Source organism: Rhinatrema bivittatum, chromosome 8, assembly GCF_901001135.1.
Source record: "Rhinatrema bivittatum chromosome 8, aRhiBiv1.1, whole genome shotgun sequence".
NCBI lineage: Eukaryota > Metazoa > Chordata > Amphibia > Gymnophiona > Rhinatrematidae > Rhinatrema > Rhinatrema bivittatum.
The window spans coordinates 85,930,117-85,950,856 of record NC_042622.1 but is presented as its reverse complement, the minus strand read 5'-3'; the positions used below and the strand labels follow the sequence as shown (position 1 = coordinate 85,950,856).

The following is a 20,740-nucleotide window of genomic DNA, read 5'->3' as shown; positions in this document are numbered from 1 at the left end:
TTTAAATGGAAATGGCAGTGTTGAATCATTGCCAACATGGCTGCCAGCAGGGCTTCCAAGCCATAGGAGCTGGCAGGAGTGCTGCACTACAGCCAGGATCCTCACAGTATTACGTTCATTTACAACCACTCACACTATTTGCTCCAAAGGAGGATTTGTGTAGGTGTTTCTGGCATGTCTACTATGTCAAAACACATCTAATTCAACTTATGTCCTTATGACTGAGCACGTGTGTAATACCATGGTAGCCAAAGAATTTCATTTGTAAGTGAAGCTGTTACTCAGCTCCAGTTGGAATAGAAGTCATTGTTAAATCATATAAGAATAACTGTAGCAAATCATTCTGAGATCGGGCAAGAAAAAACTTCTCACCTTCAGGGATGTCGTAAATCCTTCTCTGACGTCTCAGCAGATACCAGAGGGAGAGAACAATATAAACCAACATGCCGGCACTAGCTGCATACCAGATCACAGCATTCCCGAGCAGCTGAATCTGAGCCTGCAAAATCAGGGTGAAGGGTTAATGCTGGATTAGCCAAATTTAGGATGAGGTTTGGCCAATAATCTGAGTGCACAGCAGATGATGTCTCAGCATTGAATGCAAGATGGGCAAAGAAGGAACCTGGAAGGCTGCCACACAGACAAACCAACATCAAAGAGATAAGAGGTAGAAAGAATACCTGCTTGGACACGATAAAAACATTGCGTGCCAGAAGTGGTGGAAAGGACATGCCATACTTACACCACTAGTGGGCTGAAGCCAGTATGCAATACTGGTATCCATGGTGATCCAGTCCACTGGTGAGGAGCTGTACTTGTGCTCTGTGTACTCATTCTGCAGGGTGAGCATCTTCCACTAGAACACAGCAAAACCAGAAAGAATGTCAGAATGTGCCCCATGCCCTGCAACCAAGGATCATTCTACTGGAATAGGTGTCTTTAATGCTGTGAGCACTATCTAATAATATGTGATTAAGCAGCATTAAAATACTTAAGAAAGGAGTTTTCATTAATCACACTTGTTATCATTTGACACTTTAAACTTATCAGGAGCTTACCATCAGTGATCACTCTCTCTTCCTCATGTGGACCACAGTCACTATGGTCCACATGAGGAAGCCAGTCCTGCAGCCAAACCAGACAAGTGCCCCAACAACACTAGCTTAAACCGGTCACTTCCCTATCACTGCAGCACAGTCTGTTCTCTGTGGGCACGCATCACAACTCAGCTATTCAATAAGGCTGATGTAGAAAGGTGCATTTTGACCAGCACATTGCTTTGCCTGCATTTAAACACTCATTTTGGGAGCATAAACTTTACAGCCAATGCAGCAAGGAGTTTTACACTCACAAAATGAGCGTTCTAAAGTGGGAGTACTACTTAGCACCCTCACATGGAAATCCCATGCAAATGAGGGCACTAAGCATTACTTCTCCAATGCAGAGCAGTGTGTTGGCCTGGCTGGCATTTTCTTAATACCGGAAACTTAACTTCAGGGTCAGAGTTGGAGTTACGTTTCCAGTGCTACTGCACTGGCACTTAAAACCAATAAACAAAAAAAAAAAAAAAAAAAGTAAAAAATGAAAAAAATAAATAAATGTCAAACACATTTCACAGATAAGTACGACTTAAATGGGTAAGTGGCAGCAGCCATCATCTCTTACCCGGATAAGTCAGTATTTAAGCTACAGTATACACCACCACTTAGCCAGATAAGTTGGTACTTATCCAGTGTAGCTCTCTGCTTCAACAGCAGGGGGGATGAAGAAAAGTGGATCTATATACAGACAACAACCAACAAGGACTGAATTACATAGGCTGGGTAAACAAATAAGCATGGGTGTAGCTTGCTTATTGCGGCAGTGACTACCCCTAACTAATTAAGCTAGATATTTCACTTAGATGCAGTTCCAACACTGCTCTCTACATTAATGGTGGGGGTGGAAGGAAAATAGAACCAAAAGGTTACTAAGGGCCAAGAGTAACAGATAAGTGTGAGAAAAAAAACCCCCCACAAGTGCAAAAGCTTGCTGGGCAGACTGGATGGGCCGTTTGGTCGTCTTCTGCCGTCATTTCTATGTTTCTATGTACTTATCCATGAAGTGTGTTTGACTTTTTCATTTTTTACTTTTTTTTTATTGTTTTTAAGTGCCAGGGCTATATATTAGAGAGCACTGAGTCAAACAGGATAACTGTTTTTCAGGAAATGAAATGTACTGTAGAATATGGATAGAAATTCAATTGGAGAAGGGGAACAGTAGTGGGGATGTACTACTGTCCACTTGGCCAAAATGAACAGGCAGACAATAAAATACTAACAGAAATGAGGGAAGCTAACAAAATTAGCAACACAGTAATGATTCCAGTTACCCTAGTAATTGTTAAGAAAGTAAAGTTGCTAGAGGAAATAAATGACTGCTTCATGGAGCAGCTGGTACAAGAACTGACAAAAGGGGGAGCTATTTTAGAACTAATCCTTAGTGCAACACATAATTTTGTGCAAGAGTTAACAGTATTGGGGCCACTTGGCAATAGTGATAATAACTGGAGGGAAGACACTAAGGAAATGTACTGCGACAGTATTTAACTTTGAAAAGGGGAAGTTAGATTCGGAAAATGATTAGGAAAATACTGAAAGGAGCAAATGCAAAGAGTTTATATCAGGCGTGGGGTTTTTTTTAAAATACTTATCTTGAAAGACCAGATCAGATGTATTCCATGAATTAAAAAAGGTGGAAGGAAGGCTAAACTACCACCAACATGGTTAAAAATGTGAGGTGAGAGAGGCTATACTAGCCCAAATAACATCTTTCAAAAATGGAAAAAGAATCTGAATGAAGAAAACAGGAAGTACTGGTAAGTTAGATGCAAAATATTGATAAGGAAAGCAAAAGCAGAATTTGAAAAGAAGCTTGCTGTGGAAGCAAAAAGCTCATAAAAACTTTTTCAGATACATTCAGAGCAAAAGGCCTGCGAGGGAGTCAGTTAAACCATTAAATGATCGAGTTTAAAAGAGATACTAAGGAAGGACAAGGAATTAAATGAATTATTTGATTCAGTCTTTACTGAGGAAGATATACGGCAGATAGCTATGTCAGAAGTGGTATTTAAAGGTAATGATTCAGAGGAACTGAAAAAATCTCAGTGAACTTTAAGATATAAAAGGGCAAATTTACAAATTAAAGAGTAATAAATCACCTAGACCAGATGGTATGCATCCCAGAGAACTGAAAGAATTGAAAATTAAATTGCAGATCTACTTTCATTAAAATCAGCTACGATAACTGAAGATCGGAGGGTAGCCAATGTAACAAGTTTTTAAAAAGAGTTCCAGGAGTGATCCAGGAAACTACAGAGCAGTGAGCTTGATGTCAGTGCCAGGAAAAATTGTTGCACTATTATAAAGAACAAAAATATTGAACATATAGATATGCATAGTTTAATGGGACAAATCAACATCGAATTAGGAAAGGGGAGGCTTGCCTCACCAATATGCTAAATTTTATTTTAAGACATGAATAAACATGTGGATAAAGGTAAGTTAGTTGACACAGTATATTTGGATTTTTGGGAAGCATTTGACAAAGTATCTCAAGAGAGACGTTTGTGGAAATTAAAAAGTCGTGACTGAAGGCAATGTTCTATTGTGGATTGAGAACTGGTAAAAAGATACAAAAGTGAGAGTAGGGCTAAATGGTCAAGTTTGTCAATGGAGAAAGGTGAATAGTTGACAATCAAAAACACACCACTTTCCCTGTATGTACCTAGATCAGTCTAAACGCCTGGGTTTTACCTCCCCTCCAGCAAATGGAGACAGAGAACGTTTTATTGACATTGCAACATAACCTGAGGTGCCATCTGCAGTCCCTCAGTATTTCTCTGTCTCCAGCAGATGGTGGAGGTGCAAAACCTGCAATCTAAGACTAGTTTAAAAAAACAAACAAAAAAAAACCCCAGAAGAAAAAGACAAAGACAGAATTGGACTTTTGGAGATTGTCTCCCAAGGGACTGCTAGATCCTGGTGGGGCCATCCCCCCCCCCCTGGTTTCTCAGGTGGACAAGCAGGGAGTCGGGGACCCTTTATTGCTCAGTCCCTGATTGCTGGTGAAGGGCTGAAAGCTGTTGGTCCCAGTTCCCTTGCCCTCAGGAGGATAAACAGTCTGCGGCCAGCCTTCATTTTGCAAGGAAGTGCTTTTTTTTCTGCTTTCATAAAGTTAAAAAAAAAGAAAAGAATAGAAAAGAGAGTTTTGTGTGTTTGACTTTTGGCTGGCAGTGCAGCCTTGCTCTCTTGAGGGCTGGTTCAAGCAGTTCTCCTTTCTGCCCGGTCCTCCGGTGGTTGTTAGTAGTCATGATCCCGGCACCCCAATGTCATGCCACGTGGTTTGAGCTGCACGCTCTGTGGGAACGCGTGTCTTTCCCACAAAGGCCGTTGTTTCCGGTGCCTCTCCAGGGGAGAGGGCACCTCGGGGATAGTCGCGGCAGCATCAAGCAGGCGGCGTGAGCCTGGAAGGCATTCTGCATTGCAGCCTGGGAGGCCCCCCCTTCCCAGTGAGACACGGAAACATCGGCCATTTTGTTCACATTCTTGGCCGCTTTGAGGGGGAGGGGGATTTCCCTCCTCCTTTATCCACGGCTAATAAAACTTCCCGAGGGGAGGTCAGGAGGACCTCCTGGGAGAGGTTTCTGATGTCTCCTCTACCTTTTCTTCTGACTTTGTCCTGTTACTCCACAGGGCTTTCATGACCAGAAAAGTCATGGGCTGGAGCAGGGTTGAGCAGGGGGCGTTGGTACGTCCGCAGCCGGATAAAAGGGCCAGACCTTTCTGAGCTGCGGGGTCTACGAAGGTTCAATGTCCCCAAGAATTGCATGCACCAGCAGACACGGCGGAGGATCTTTCTGAAAGTTCATAGACTGACAATCCACAAGTACAGGACCCACAAGGTACCGACCCAGCTTTGATGGACCAGAACCCGTAAGAAATGCAGGAAAAGGCCCTGGCTGTAGAAGGGGATGGTCCAAAGGCAGTTTGGCTGTCCCACAAGGTGGAGTTGGCTCCCCTGATGCCCCATGTTCTGAAGGAATTTGATGTACAGGTTTCGCAGGAGGACTCAGATCAGGAAGGTGCACATCCTGTTATGGATGGTCAGCAGGGCCCGATGGAGGTTTTCCCTTTCCATAAGTCAGTCCAGAAGTTGGTGTTTAGAGAGTGGGATATATTCCTGACACTGGAAAAGTTGGCAGAGTGATGGACAAGTTACATCCTGGGATAGGAGGTGATGTCCTTTCGTGGATTACAAACTGGTTAAAAGACAGGAAACAGAGAATCAGATTAAATGGTCAATTTTCTCTGTGGAAAAGGGTAAACAGTGGAGTGCCTCAGGGATCTGTACTTGGACCGGTGCTTTTCAATATATATATATATATATATAAATGATCTGGAAAGGAATACGAAGAGTGAGGTTATCAAATTGGCGGACGTTACAAAATTATTCAGAGTAGTTAAATCACAAGCGGATTGTAATACATTACAGGAGGACCTTGCAAGATTGGAAGATTGGGCATCCAAATGGCAGATGAAATTTAATGTGGACAAGTGCAAGGTGTTGCATATATAGGGAAAATAACCCTTGCTGTAGTTATACGATGTTAGGTTCCATATTAGGAACTACCACCCAGGAAAAAGATCTAGGCATCATAGTGGATAATACTTTAAAATAGTCTGCTCAGTGTGCTGCAGCAGTCAAAAAAGCAAACAGAATGTTAGGAATTATTAGGAAGGGAATGGTTAATAAAACTGAAAATGTCATAATGCCTCTATCGCTCCATGGTGAGACCGCACCTTGAATACTGTGTACAATTCTGGTCGCCGCATCTCAAAAAAGATATAGTTGCGATGGAGAAGGTACAGAGAAGGGCAACAAAATGACAAAGGGGATGGAACAGCTCCCTTATGAGGAAAGGCTGAAGAGGTTAGGGCTGTTCAACTTGGAGAAGAGTTTGCTGAGGAGGGATATGACAGAGATCTTTATGATCATGAGAGGTCTTGAACGAGTAGATGTGAATCAGTTATTTACACTTTCAGATAATAGAAGGACTAGGGGGCATTCCATGAAGTTAGCAAGTAGCACATTTAATACTAATCTGAGAAAATTCTTTTTCACTCAATGCACAATTAAGCTCTGGAATTTGTTGCCAGAGGATGTGGTTAGTGCAGTTATTGTAGCTGGGTTCAAAAAAGGTTTGGATAAGTTCTTGGAGGAGAAGCCCATTAACTGATATTAATCAAGTTTACTTCGGGAATAGCCACTGCTATTAATTGCATCAGTGGCATGGGATCTTCTTGGTGTTTGGGTAATTGCTAGGTTCTTGTGGCCTGGTTTTGGTCTCTGTTGGAAACAGGATGCTGTGCTTGATGGACCCTTGGTCTGACCCAGCATGGCAATTTCTTATGTTAAACCAATTGTTGTTTCCATTATGGATGGAGGTTTGAATGAATATCCAAGGTACCAAAAGGTCACTGATGTATAAGTTCACCACTTTTTGAAACTTAACTTGGATGCTATATATGTTGCAACAAATGCACTATGTCGCAGTGCATTTAACAGGGTGAAGCGACAAATTGCACAGCTATCAAAGGAGCTGGCTGGTATAATATTACCACATGATCACTTTTGAACTCATCTGGATTCCCAAGGTCACACAATTGACAACGACTTGGAGAAATTAAACTTTGGGCATGCAGATATAGTGCTTGCAGAAATATGGTCAAATGTAATTTGTCAGAATATATTCAACCTGACATGTCAGAACTGGAATGCATCCTCTGATTGGTTTGCCAAACATGTCCATACAAGCCAGTATTTTTTGCAGATTGTCAAGTGTACAGATGATAATTGCTGCTCAAGATTCAGAAGTAATCTGCTGAAAGTTATTCCAGACGATTTTTGCATCCACCTATTCCAGTCATTCAAACTACCCAGGGCCTGCAAGCACAGACTGTTGGTGAAGATGAGCCAAACTTTCCGAATCTATTTGTCACTCAGATGCTTAAGGATAAAATTGTTCTTCCAGTAGGGTTCGAGAAATACTCACAGCTTCCGTATGATGCTTTTTGTCCTTCCATCCGTGATTCACTTGGAAGTTGAATATGCAAGACCTGTGTTTTATATTCTGCCTTTGTTGTGATGGCAAAGAAACATCAATCTGTGCACAAAGCAGCCTATGATTTGTTCTTACTGAGAAAGATGAGACCTGTCAGAATTGCTGCAAAACATCAAAGGGAGCTTATGGCAATAATTGCAAGGCAGGAAAATGAAGACGTAGAATGGTTACATGAAGAAGACGTTGACACAACTGGCTTGGAGGTACCAAGTACTGCAAGTGAAGAAAAGACAGCTCTTCCTATTATTTCACTTATACAGCACTTAAATTGCCCATTGGAAACAACTGATTTATTATTTCATATATCAAATGCTAGTTTGATGACACAGAGAGTTTGTGATATATCTTAAATGTGATATATAAATAAAAAGTCATTACTATCATTATCAAAACTGTTCCAAGTTGTGGGGGGGGGCATAGATTGAGTCATTTATTTTAGGGGCGTCAAGACATTTGTGACATTTTGTGATGTGATGGGGGCGGGGTCAAAAATTCATGAAAAAACGTGACATCCTTTATGGACAACCCCTTAGATCTAGGATGTGACAGAGTTCCCCTGTTTTCTTTGGAATCAGGAAGTACTTAGAGTAGAATCCCCAACCTCTCTGCCCTGGTGGGAAGAGAACTCCATAAGCAGCACTTCCTGATTCGCTGAGTGGTCCCAAGATGGGCTTGGAGGGGAACTGGTGGGACACCCAAAAGTTTAAATATGTAACCTTTCCGGTCAATGCTGAGAACCCACTCATCTGAGGTTAGACTGGGCCCCTAATTCACAAAGAACCGCAGCCTGCCCTCGACTGGGAGGTCCTCTGGCACGGATACCAGGGTGCTGGATTCCTGGCTATGCTCTCTGTGGTCCAGTCAAAACCATCACAGGTTTTGGCTGGGATGCCATCTGTGGCTTAGGTGCATTCTACTGCCTAGGACAGTTGCGAGGGACCTGCAGAGTGCGGGACCGAGGGGGTGGAGGATAGTGCTTCCTTGGGTGGAAGAAGTGCTTCCCCTGGCCCAACCTCAGACACCTCCTAGAAAAGGAGGGTGGGTCTGGAGTAGGAGTGGAGAGCTGCTGGAGCGTTGCACAATGATCACATATTTGTGCCACTGCATCTTTAACCCAATTCTGAAAAGATTCTCTCCAGTGTACAGCACATCAGCGAGTCGTTCCTTCATTTCTGGACAGAAATCAGATTTGCGCAGCCACGTGAATCTTTGTGCTCTTATTCCAATGGCAGAGATTATCATTGCCACTTCGAAAATATTGTAAGTCGACCAGACCCTATGCTTTCCAGACTTTCGGTTACTAGTAACCAAGTCTTGCTGCTTCTGATGAAGCTGCTCAGTTACTTCCTGCACCTGCTTCAGAATGTCCTGCATATACTGGTTCAAGAAGAGCTGGCAAGCCGCTATGCGGGCAATAAGCATAACGCCCTGAAAGAAGTTCCTCCCAAACTTATCCATGGCTTGAGGATCCTTTCCTGGGGATACCGAGGAAAGGGTCCTGGAATGCTTAGCCTTCTTGAGCGGATTCGACCACCACAGACTAATGTGGTAGATGGTGCTTGTCAAATCTGGGAGCCTTCTGGACAAGATAAACTGTGTCCATCATCTTGTTTATGGGAGCCACATGTGAGGACTGCCACCCTACTTGTCTTTGCAGAAAAATGCTAATACTACTACTTATTAAATTAATTTCATATCCCACTCTCTGAAGCAGGCTGATGCAGTAAGACATGTGCAAGAAATAGGCACACAATATGAGCACCCGTTTTCTAACATGCATGCATCCACATGACCCGTGCATCCAATGCAATATTTAAATGAGAAAGAAAGTGGAGCAGTGTAAAAAAAAGGGTGCACTAAGGAGAAATATGGGTTTCTGGCACTCAAAATTTATTGCATCGGGTGCACTAATGTCTAAATTGTGTGTTCCTAACAAAAGTGCATTGTTTTCATAAAATTACGGAAATCTGCAATGCACGTTTACCAAAAAGAGAGCAATCACCCAAAAAAATGTTTTTAAGATGTCTCTTAGCTAGTCATGCTCTGCTCCACTACTCCCTATATACATTTTTTTTAGTTTTTGTTTTAACCCCAAATAACTAATCTCTCTAAATAACTCTACAAATGGCACTTTTATCGCAACACAGATGGCCACATTTTTTCTATTTCTCATAAGCTCTTGACTGCAGGTAAACTTTACGCCACCTCCAGAGCTGGAGTTAATTTTCCAGCATAAAAAAATGTGTGTTGGGCACCCAGCCTTTGGGTGCATTTTCTTGCATTGAGCAGCAACACCTAATGTCTTTATTTACAAGAATTTAAATGTGATGGGTGCTACGTGGTACACTTTAGGGCGTGCATTTTAGATACTCTAATCTCCTTGGTGCATTGGACACTATTATTGTGTGCCCAAAATGCATGTCCAACTGCGACTAAAGCCATGTGCTAGGCTGGGTGCAACGTATTGCATCAGCCCGTCTGAGTATTTACAGAGAGCTCAGCGGTGGAAAGATGCGAGATAAGTTGGTGATCATTATGTCCTTGATTATAAATATTTAAAATAAATGCCAAAACCAAGGTGCTCTAATGGAAGCGTAGTCCTAGTGCAATCATAACTTTCTTCTAGTCTATACATATGTAGAAATCTGATAAGAAGGGCTCAAAGGAACAAGGCATGTTATAGATTTGGTGCATTGCTGTGCCTTCACTAGTACTGCAGGCCTCCCACATTCTTGCATAAATCTGAGAGATGGTCCTGTGCTCTCAGTCCTTACCTGTAACTCCAGGAATCTGGCCATAAAGCTGAGGTTCCGGCTCAGGTCTACCTGGGTGGGCGTCTGGAGCTCCAGCTCCCTTTCCTCCTGCTCCTGACCTGGGAGAATCAAAAAGTGAAACTGAACTACTGACACTTGGCCAAATAACAGAATTCTTGTAGGACACTGGGCCCTTCACATCACCAACTAACTGATGGGGAATGTCTGCTATTTGCAAAAGGGATCCAGCACACAGTGCCAGAAACATGTAGAGCATGCACAATGCAGAGAAGAAAGGTCATACACAGCTCAGCAAACTCAACTAGAATTAATCTCGTTTACTACAACAGTTATTGTCCAAAAGAGTATATTCACTTTATCAGAAAATATGTTATACAAGTGACTATACTGTCCAACATGCACTTCCAGAATAGTATGAACAGTACAGATGGGGTCTCAGAGCCTTACTTTTCCCATACCGGTGCTCTTCCACCGTCCAGGTCAGGCTCTGATGAGAGCTTGTGGACTGTTTGTCACCAACAATCTCCAGCTGTCGATATCCCCAATCTGGTAACGAGGCCCCGCTGAGCTAAAATAAAAATAAAATCAGCCCCGATCAAGCATGTGGCTTACACAACTCCCTCTGTCATATCTTGGTGGCTTCAGTACTGGTGAAAGGAGACAGATAAGTGGTCACAGTAACATGCAATTGCAGGGAATCATTCTGGTGATATTCTGCAGCCAGCGAGACAACTTTAAGCCAGTCACTCTGTTCACCTCTCCTCAGCAACTGATCTGTCACATTCCCTTCTACTGGTGGCTGAATAAAGAGGTAACATCTGGGCCCTGCCCTTCCCTTCCAGCTAGAGTCTGAAAAAGAGGCCCAGTGCAGCTACAGGCACCTCCCCTCCCGCAGCTGATAAAAAGGCCCATGTGAGCACATGTGGCAGAAAAAGAAGCTCAGCTAGACCGCCAGTACCAATCCTCCTACCTGCAGCCAAAAAAAGGGGGTCAGTGGGGCTGCTGACACTTCACCTCCTGCCCCGACTGAAGAAAAGAACCAATGGGAACCACCAGCAACAACCTTCCTGACCTGTGGCAGAAGAAAAGAACCAGTGGGGCTGAAGAGGAGGCTTAGCGGGCCGGGACCGGCACACCTCTTCCACAGGTTGCTAAATACAAAGGATCTGCAGGGCTGCCAGCACTGATGCTCCCATCCGCAGCAGAAGAGGCCTTCTGAAGCCGGCACACCCCTCCCACCAGTTGCTGAATACAAAGGCCCCAGTACATCCCCTGCTGCTTGCAGAACAGCAGAATTGGCGGCCTGGTTTGTCAGAGAGCCATTGCATGTGTATCTGTTTATGTATACGAGGGGGAGGGAGTGTGCACGCGCGTGTATATATGAGGGGGAGAAAGATTGTGTTGTATATTGAGGAGGAGAGCGTGTGTGTATTATATATATATATATATATATATATATATATATATATATATGAGGGGAGAGAGCATGAGCGTGTGTGTATTATATATATATGAGGGGAGAGAGCGTGAGTGTGAGTGTGAATATGAGAGATTGAGAATGAACATTTATGATTGTGTTTGAGAGTATGAATGTGTGTGTGTATGAGAAGATGAAGTTAGTTTGCCCTCCACCTCCCCTACTAATCCACTGGAATTTCAGGGTGACTGGAAATCAAAAGGTTCCCAGGTATGGATAGCAGTTTTTTTTCAACCCTATTAGGTTTAATTATTGCAGTGTTTGATGTCTGCTGTTTTGAAATATTTTGTTATGTTTGGTACATTTTTTAACGAGCTTTTTAAATTACTGGATGATGTTCTAATTGGCAGCTATTTTGAAATATTCATTCTTTTTATTAGTATGATTTTTTTTTTTTAATATATTCTTGATGTCATTGTTTGATGTTTTATGAGGAATGGTAGTTTGTTTTTCCATTGATGCAATGCATCGAGAATCTGGCGTTTTGCTGTTTCCAGTTCACTTTTTGTCTGCATGTTTCATTTTACACTTTAGAGTTTATGGGGAATGTCTGCTATTTGGAAAAAGATCAAGCACACTGTGCCAGAAACATGTAGAGCATGCACAAAACAGAAAAGAAAGGTCATACACAGCTCAGCAAATTCAACTAGAATTAGTCTCGTTTGCTAGAACAGTTATTGTCCAAAAGGGTATATTCACTTTACCAGAAAATATGTTATACAAGTTTTATGTAACTCTCCTTCATGTTAATACTATTCTATGTACACCGGCATGATGTACCTTCGAACGTCGGTAGATAAAAACCCTAAATAAATATTAAATAAATAAGTGACTATACTGCCCAACATGCACTTCCAGAATACTGTGAACAGTACAGATGGGGTCTCAGAGCCTTAGTTTTCCTATACTGGTGACGAGGATCTATTTGTATTCTGCAGGTGTGACCAAGGTAAGGTATTCCTCTTGCCAGCACTTGCTCCCACTGCATCTCCAGGGGAGAATGCAGCTCGAGGAGCGCTAAAGGAGGCTTGGACAAGCAGCAATCTTCCGCAGGGATTGCGGGGGGAGCCGAGCAGCCAAAGATGTTTTCCCGATTTCAGCAGGAATGGCGGCCATTTTATCTTCTCTTGCTGTCACGACTGACAGGGTCTGCAAGGACGTTGCCCTGCCCCCGTCAATGTCACCGGCAGATCGAAGACCCTCAGAACACTGGGGGTCCTGGGATCTCTGCTGGGTGAGGAGGAGGAAGCCCTCCTGCAGCAGAATCCAGTTGACTCAGGGGATTTTTTCCTGGATTTTGTTCTGCTTATGCAAAAGGCATTTTTGGCTAGAAGGGTGGCTGGATGTCACCTTCCCAAGTCAGTGGACCTGCAGGAACCAGTTCTGGCCAAGAGGCCTCATTTGGCTCAATCTGGTGGGGCGACCAGAGTTCGGAAAGTGTTGGCATAACAGTTGCATTCGGAGAATGCAGATAATAGCTCAGAGAGCTTGGATAATGGTGATTGTCTGGCTGGAGATCCATCGGGGTGGATCCTCATTTGGACAGCGCGGACCCTGATAATGCTCGGGATCAAGCACCCTTGGTGGAGGGAAATGATCCAAAGGTGGTCTGTCTTTTTTGCCAGGAGAAATTATGGCCCTTAATTCCATGTGTCCTAAAGGAACTGGTATTAAAGAATCCCAGGCTGATTCGGACCATGAGGGAGTGGATCCGGTCATGGAGTGCTTTAGGGGGGGCCAGCGAAGGTGTTCCCCTTCCACAAGTCAGTGAAGTGCTTCAGGAGTGGGAGACTCCAGATACAGATTAGAAGGTTGGCAGAGCCATGGAGAAGCTGTATCCATTGCCGGAGGACACTTTGGATCTTTGTGGATGCCAAAGGTGGATGCTTCAGTTTTGGCAGTGATGAAGACAATTCCAGTGGCAGGATCGGCAGCGCTCAAGGATATGAAAATTGGTTCTTACCTGCTGATTTTCGTTCCTGTAATACCACAGATAAGTCCAGAGAAGCGGGTTGTGTATCCCTACCAGCAGATGGAGTCAGAGAGCAAAAACCTTGGGCACTGCCATATATACAAGAGTGCCACCTGCAGTCCCTCAGTATTGTCCTGTACCCAAGCCCACGCTAACAGAACTAAGGAACCAAGGGTAGAAACCAACAAAAACTGACTACCGCTTCGTCCCATGAAAAACATAAACTGAACCAACTTCAATGAACTGCTCCATCAATCATATCTGCAAAAAAGGAGCATCGTGAAAAAACATAGCAAAAGTCTAGCAAGACAGTCTTTCAGTATCAGAAGAAAGGGGTGGGCCTCTGGACTGATCTTTAGTATTACAAGAACGAAAATTAGCAGGTAAGAACCAATTTTCATTTCCTGAACATACCCAGATCAGTCCAGAGAAGTGGGATGTACCCAAGCCACCCTACACTGGATGGGAACCCGAAAGACCCGCACGCAGGACACTCTCACCAAAGGACGATTCCCCAGTAGCCTTAATGTCCAGTTGATAATGCTTAGTGAAAGTGTGCAGCGAGGACCACACAGCTGCCCTACAGATTTCCTGAGGCGTCAGTAGCTGACATTCTGCCCAGGAAGTAGCCTGGGCCCTGGTGGAATAAGCTCTGAAGCTCCACAGTCTGATTGACGTGAAAGGCCGATACAACCTTAGGAACAAAGGACAGAACCATGCGCAATGACACCCTATCATCATAGATCTGAAGAAAGGGGTCCCGACACGGCAACGCCTGTAACTCTGAGATCTGACAAGCCGAGCAAATGGCCACCAAAAAGACCGTTTTCAAAGTCAGATCCTTTAGTGAACCTCTGTGGAGAGGCTCGAAAGGGGGACCACATAGCACACTAAGCACTGGATTCAAACTCCAATCTGGACACACAGAACGGACGGGAGGCAATCAAAAAAGCAAACAGAATGTTATGAATTATTAGGAAGGGAATGGAAAATAAAACAGAGGATGTCATAATGCCTCTGTATAGCTCCATGGTGAGACCACATCTTGAATACTGTGTGCAATTCTGGTCACTGTATCTCAAAAAGGATATAGCTGCACTGGAGAAAGAGCAGATAAGGGCGACCAAAATGAGAAGGGGCATGGAACGGCTGCCCTATGAGGAAAGGCTAAAGAGGTTAGGGCTGTTCAGTTTGGAGAAGAGACGATTGAGGGGGGATATGATAGAAGTCTACAAAATCATGAAAGGACTTGAACACGTTAATGTAAATCAGTTATTTACTCTCTCAGACAACAGAAGGACTGGGGGGACTCCATGAAGTTAGCAAGTAGCTCATTTAAAACAAATCGAAAAAAATTTGTTTTCACTCAGTGCATAGTTAAGCTCTAGAATTCATTGCCAGAAGATGTGGTTACACCAGTTAATGTAATTGGGTTTAAAAAAAGGTTTGGATAAGTTTCGAGGATAAATCCATAAACTGTTATTACAGTAATCAATAAGCAATAGTATCTTGTGATCTATCTAATGTTTGGGTACTTGCCAGGTACTTGTGATTTGGATTGGCCACTGTTGGAAACAGGACACTGGGCTGGATGGATCCTTAGTCTGACCCAGTATGGCATTTCTTATGTTCTTATGATGGGCATTCGCGCTGCTGTATGTAGCGGTTTTATGCTCCGGGATGGATTGCGCAGGGTATAGCAATTGTAATCTGATAGGTCTTTATCCCCGGAGGATGCAAAGCAGGCCAAGAGGCTGGAAGCCATGGTGGCCTATGGTGCGGATGCTTTGCATGATCTCATACACACTTCCTCTCGATCTATGATGTCCGCGGTCTCTGCTAGAAGGCATCTGTGGTTAAGGAACTGGTCTACAGATGTTTGGCCTAAGTCTCAGTTGGGGTCACTTCCCTTTAAGGGAAAGCTGCTTTTTGGTGAGGACTTGGAGGAGCTTGTGAAGCTTCTTTGACAGACCAAAGGGTAAAATCTGCCAGAGGACAAGCGGAAGGTTGGAAGAGTTTTCTCTTCGGCACAAGCTCGTTTCCGGTTGAACCGATGTTCCTGGCAGACTCACCCTTCAGGAGGAGGTCAGAGACAAGGTGCCAGGGGGCAGCAGTCTTGGAATCAGTCCTTTTGAGGCCAGAGACCAAACAGAAATGATACCTGTCAGAGGGGCTCCTGTTCCAAGTCCTCCCAATGAAGCGAGGCCGGCCCACTCCTATGTTCCAAGAATCGAAGGTCAGTTAACACATTTTCTTGAGGAGTGGGCCAAGATCACATTGGATCAGTGGGTCCTAAATGTGATAGAGCATGGTTATGCTTTAGAATCTGCATGTCCGTTAAAGGATTTATTCATAAGGTCCCCTTGCACTTACGAGCAGAAAAGATGTTTGGTTCGAGAAACTGTCAGTCGTCAACGTCTGTTGGGGGCCATCATTCCAGTACAGGTCCAAGAGCAGGGAACAGGAAGGTATTCTGTTTATTTTATGGTAACATAGGACGGCGCTTTTTGTCTGATTCTGGATTTAAAAAAGGTGAATGTGGCACTCAAAGTACCTCGTTGGCTGGTGATCGCTACAGTACGCAAAGGGGAGTTTTTGGCTTCTCTGGATTTGACAGAGGCATATCTCCATATTCTAGTTCACCCGGATCATCAACTGTTTCTCAGGTTCATGATCCTCGGGGATCATTTTCAGTTTTGCGCCTTACCTTTAGGGTTGACAACAGCACCAAGGACCTTTACAAAGGCGATGGTCATAGTGGCAGCAGCTCTTTGGCAGGAGGGCGTTCTGGTTCACTCGTATTTGGACTAGTTGATTTGAGCACAGTCAGAGGACCTTTGTCATTGGGCGGTGTCTGTAGTACTGCAGTGCTTACAGTCCCTGGGCTGGGTTGTGAATTTCCTAAGAGTCAGCTGGTGCTGTCTCAAGTTCTAGAATTCCTGAGAGCATGCTTCGACACCAGGCTCGGGAGAGTTTTTCTTACCGAGGAGCAGATTGTTAAGATCCAAGGACAGATTGGCAGATTGCTAAGCAGTGCGGTACCCAGGATCTAGGATTATCTGCATGTTCTTGTGTCTATGGCTTCCACTTTGGAATTGGTCCCTTAGGCGTTTGCTCATCTGTGACCACTTCAGTTGGGCCTTGCTCTCCAGGTGGAACCTAATATCAGAACAATTTCATCTACTGCTGCCTCTTACGGAAAGTGCTAGGTCGAGTCTGGATTGGTAGCTGTGTTGGGACAGTTTGGGCCACAGGATGGCCTTGGAGGTCCTGAGTTGGATAGTAGTCACAACCGATGTCAGCCTCTCTGTGTGTCAGACTCGAGTGGTGCAAGGGCACTGGTCTCCAGAGGAGACGTTGTGGTCCATCAACCATCTAGAGATGAGAGTGGTGTGTCTAGCGTTGCAGGCCTTCCTTCCTCTTGTACAGGGCAGACCAGTGAGAGTTTTATTGGACAATGCGACGACGGTAGCTTACATCAACTGGCAGGGCGGTACCAAGAGTCAGGCAGTGGTACAAGAGGCTCAGGAGTTAGTGCACTGGGCAGAGCGCCATCTGGAGATGCTGGCAGCTTCCCATATAGTGGGATTAAGAACATATGAACATAAGGTCCCATATTTTTGGATCAGGCGGATCGCTTCTATCTTGCTGCTTGGCTTTTGAGAGGAGGCGCCAGAGAGAAAAGGGTTATCGGAGGATGTTGTTACCACTTTGCTGCAAGCAAGAAAGAGGTCCACCTCCTTGGCATATGTGCAGGTTTGGAAGGTGTTCGAGGTCTGGTGCACGGAGCACAGCGTGGATCCAACTAGATTTTCTGTGTCTTGTCATTTTGTCTTTTTCGCAGCAAGGTTTGGATTTCAATCCTTAAGGGTCCAGGTGGCCGCCTTGGGGTGTCTTACAGGCAAGATGTACTGGTTGCCTCTGGCTGTGCATCCGGATGTGGTACGTTTTCTGTGAGGTGTGAAACATTTGCGTTCCCTGGTCAGAAAGTGTTCCCCCCGTGGTGCCTAAACTTGGTTCTTAAAGCGATGTACGGCGTGCTGTTTGAGACGCTTCGCAGGACGACTTTGAAGGATCTTACTTTAAAGGTCATTTTTCTGGTGGCAATTTGTTCAGCTAGACTGATTTCTGAGCTACAAGCCCTTTCATGTAGCGATCCTTTCCTAAAGATTTCGGATTCAGGTATCTCACTGCATACAGTGCCTTCTTTTCTTCCAAAGGTTGTTTCGTCCTTTCACTTGAATCAGTCCATGGAGATACCAGCCTTTCCAAATCTGGATAGGATGGATCCTTTGGATAAGGAGTTGAGGTGTCTGGATGTGACGCGAGCACTGTTGTGGTATCTGAAGGTCACTAATAGATTTAGAGTGTTCAAATATCTTTTTATTCTGAGTAGTGTGAAGAAAGGATAGAAGGCCTCAAAAGCAACCATAGAGCGGTGGTTGAAGGAGGCCATAGATTCGGCATACATTTGCATGGGCCGGTTGATGCCTCAGGTTCTGACAGCTCACTCGACTTGGCAGCAAGCAACATCCTGGGCTGAATGTCAGTTAGTGTCGCCACAAGATATTTGTAGGGCGGCTACTTGGAAGTCATTGCACACTTTCTCCAGAGATTATCATCTAATTGTCTAGGTGCCAGAGTCTAGGAACTTTGGTGAAAGCGTACTTCGAGCGGGACTCTCGCAGTCTCACCCAGTTTAGTGAGGCTTTAGTACATCCCAGGAGTCTGGATTGATATTGGTACGTACAGGGAAAGAAAAATTGGTTCTTACCTGCTAATTTTCATTCCTGTAGTACCACAGATCAGTCCAGAGTCCTGCCCGGGTTTGGAGAGTACGCTCGATCTGTGGTTTTTTTGTATATAAACTGAAGGATTTTCAATTGGGGTTTTCTGGTTCAGGTGATGGTTGTGCATTCTGACTTATTTGGTTATAAGGATTGTTCAGATTAAGAGGTTCCATTTCCTCCTGCTCATTCGGTGGAAGATCTTTGATAAGTTACGTTGTGTTTTGGCATACATTTCCATCTTGGCTTGGGTATAGATCAATACTGACGGGCTGCGGATGGCACACCAGGTTAAGTGACATTGTCAGTAAAACTTTCTCATCTGCTGGAAGGGAGGCAAAACCCAGGAGTCTGGACTGATCTATGGTACTACAGGAGCGAAAATTAACAGGTAAGAACCAATTTTCCTATGTTCCTGGTAGTGGAGGGAATTTTTGTTGCTGTTACTGAGGTTACATCAGCATTTGAATATTTATTTTTCTACGGTGAGGAGTAAGGAGAAATGTACTAGTTCAGTAGCTTTTTCTGACTCTGGGTTTAAGCCTTTCATTTTAAGCTGCCGGAGATTGTGAACCACGGCATAGTTAATTGCCACTTGCTCTTTCGTTGACAATAGAAAATGTACTCAAACTAGGTTTCTTATTGATTGAAAGTGCTTACTGAAATATTTTATAAATGATATATTAAGTATTTAAAATTTTCACTATATATTTTTTTTACTTTTATTCAATAATTTTATTATACCGATACATAAGTGGTCAAGAAGTTTGTTTATATACAGTACCTATATCTCTATATAGTTAGTATGGCTGTGTTTAAAAAAGGATTGGATAAGTTCTTGGAGGAGAAGTCCATTACCTGCTATTAAGTTCACTTAGAGAATAGCCACTGCCATTAGCAATGGTAACATGGAATAGACTTAGTTTTTGGGTACTTGCCAGGTTTTTATGGCCTGGATTGGCCACTGTTGGAAACAGGATGCTGGGCTTGATGGACCCTTGGCCTGACCCAGTATGGCATTTTCTTATGTTCTTATATTTTTTTGTGTGTACCTGCAATTATATACCCATGGGCCACTATGAATAAAAATCCCCCAGGCTGATATTTTCCCACAATCTGCCCCTGTTCTAGCTGTGTATTCCTACAGGATTCCTCATCTCTGGTGACATTCTATGATCTAACCCCTACAGGCTGCCTGACTTCTTCGGCATTGTTGTGGTTAGCAAGGCAACTCCCAGTTGTTCCTTAGGGTTGTTTTCCTGAGAAGGCTGCCCTCTTACCTTCAGGACAGCTGAGGTGTTCACGTGCACTAACTTTACTTCAGATAAGATGGTCTTCCAAACCTCTGTGTCCGACTCACGATTTACTATATCCTTGGAAGGGGAGTGTGGAAGGATTTAAAAACAAATAAAACACACCTAATATATATAGATATAAAAGCTTAATTTCACATTTTCTTTTTTCCTTCTGAAAATGGCTAAACTGGCATACTTAAATACTTATCCAGCTAAATTCTAGCCAGATGAGTTATCTGCCTAGAATTTAACCGCGTAAGTCGGGTGTGTTCCGGGGTCGGGCATGAGGCGTTTTGAGGAGAAGCAGAGTTATCCGGTTAACTTATGAGGCTAACTCTGGTTGTGCTGCTGACCTGTCCGAAAGTTAGCTGGATAACATATCTGACTAACTTTAAAACAGCTTGGTATATTCAGCGACATATACAAACTCTGATCAGACACACAAAGTTAGACATCTTCAATAAGCTTCCAAGCATAAGGTTAGTAAAATAAAACACTCAGTTGGTTCTAGACAGATTCATAATATAGTCTGAAGCCCCAATATGTTTTTGATGAGCTTTCAAGAGCTACATGCCCTTCATCCGGTTACTATCACAGCACCACTTCCTCATTATAATCCAACCTGTAACTGGCCTGTATATGCAGACAACCTCATGCCTCGTTCCTCTGGTATTATTTAAATCCACTGTTGCTGTGCTGTTTTTTTCACTAACCTTATTAAATCATCATCAAAACATATATTAAGTTAGCTCAATAGGAAGGTCTCACCTACAACTTATTTTCAGAAACTCTTACTTTGAGGTTTCTGAAAATTCACTGCCTAGTGGTTAAAGCAGAAGGCTGTGAACTAATGAAGTCAGGGTTCAAAAATCCTTCTTGTGTCCTTGGGCAAGTTACTTCACCTGTCGCTGCGTCAGATACAAATTTAGGGCCCTATTTACCAAGTACTTTTCCCATAGACACATAATGGAAGAAAACCTTAGTAAAGAAGCTCCTTAGATTGTAAGCCCTCTGGGGATAGGGAAATACCCACAGTACCTGAATGTAATCCACTTTGAAGTGTCACAAAAGGCAGAATAAAAATACAATTGTTTAAAAAAATTTAAAATGTATTAAAAATTGAGAAATTACTATTTACCTGATAATTTCCTTTTATTAAGGACAGTCAGATGAATCCAGAACAAGTGGGTTAATGCTCCCATACCAGCAGATGGAGACGGAGCAAACAATCACAGTATATATATATATATATATATATATATATATACACACC

General features: G+C 43.6%; 1 protein-coding gene across 8 annotated transcripts in view; it reads right to left on the bottom strand.

Annotated features, from left to right (window-relative positions):
* The window catches only part of POMT1 (protein O-mannosyltransferase 1), a 126,741-nt gene that overhangs the window by 15,556 nt on the left and 90,445 nt on the right, over positions 1–20,740 (bottom strand). For all 8 annotated transcript variants that reach the window (XM_029614080.1, XM_029614081.1, XM_029614084.1 and 5 more), the window contains 5 exons: positions 19,453–19,545; positions 10,384–10,504; positions 9,937–10,034; positions 743–856; positions 373–499 (listed from right to left, as the gene is read on the bottom strand). In XM_029614080.1, the coding sequence (XP_029469940.1) occupies positions 373–499; positions 743–856; positions 9,937–10,034; positions 10,384–10,504; positions 19,453–19,545 (553 nt within the window). The remainder of the gene's footprint in view (positions 1–372; positions 500–742; positions 857–9,936; positions 10,035–10,383; positions 10,505–19,452; positions 19,546–20,740) is intronic.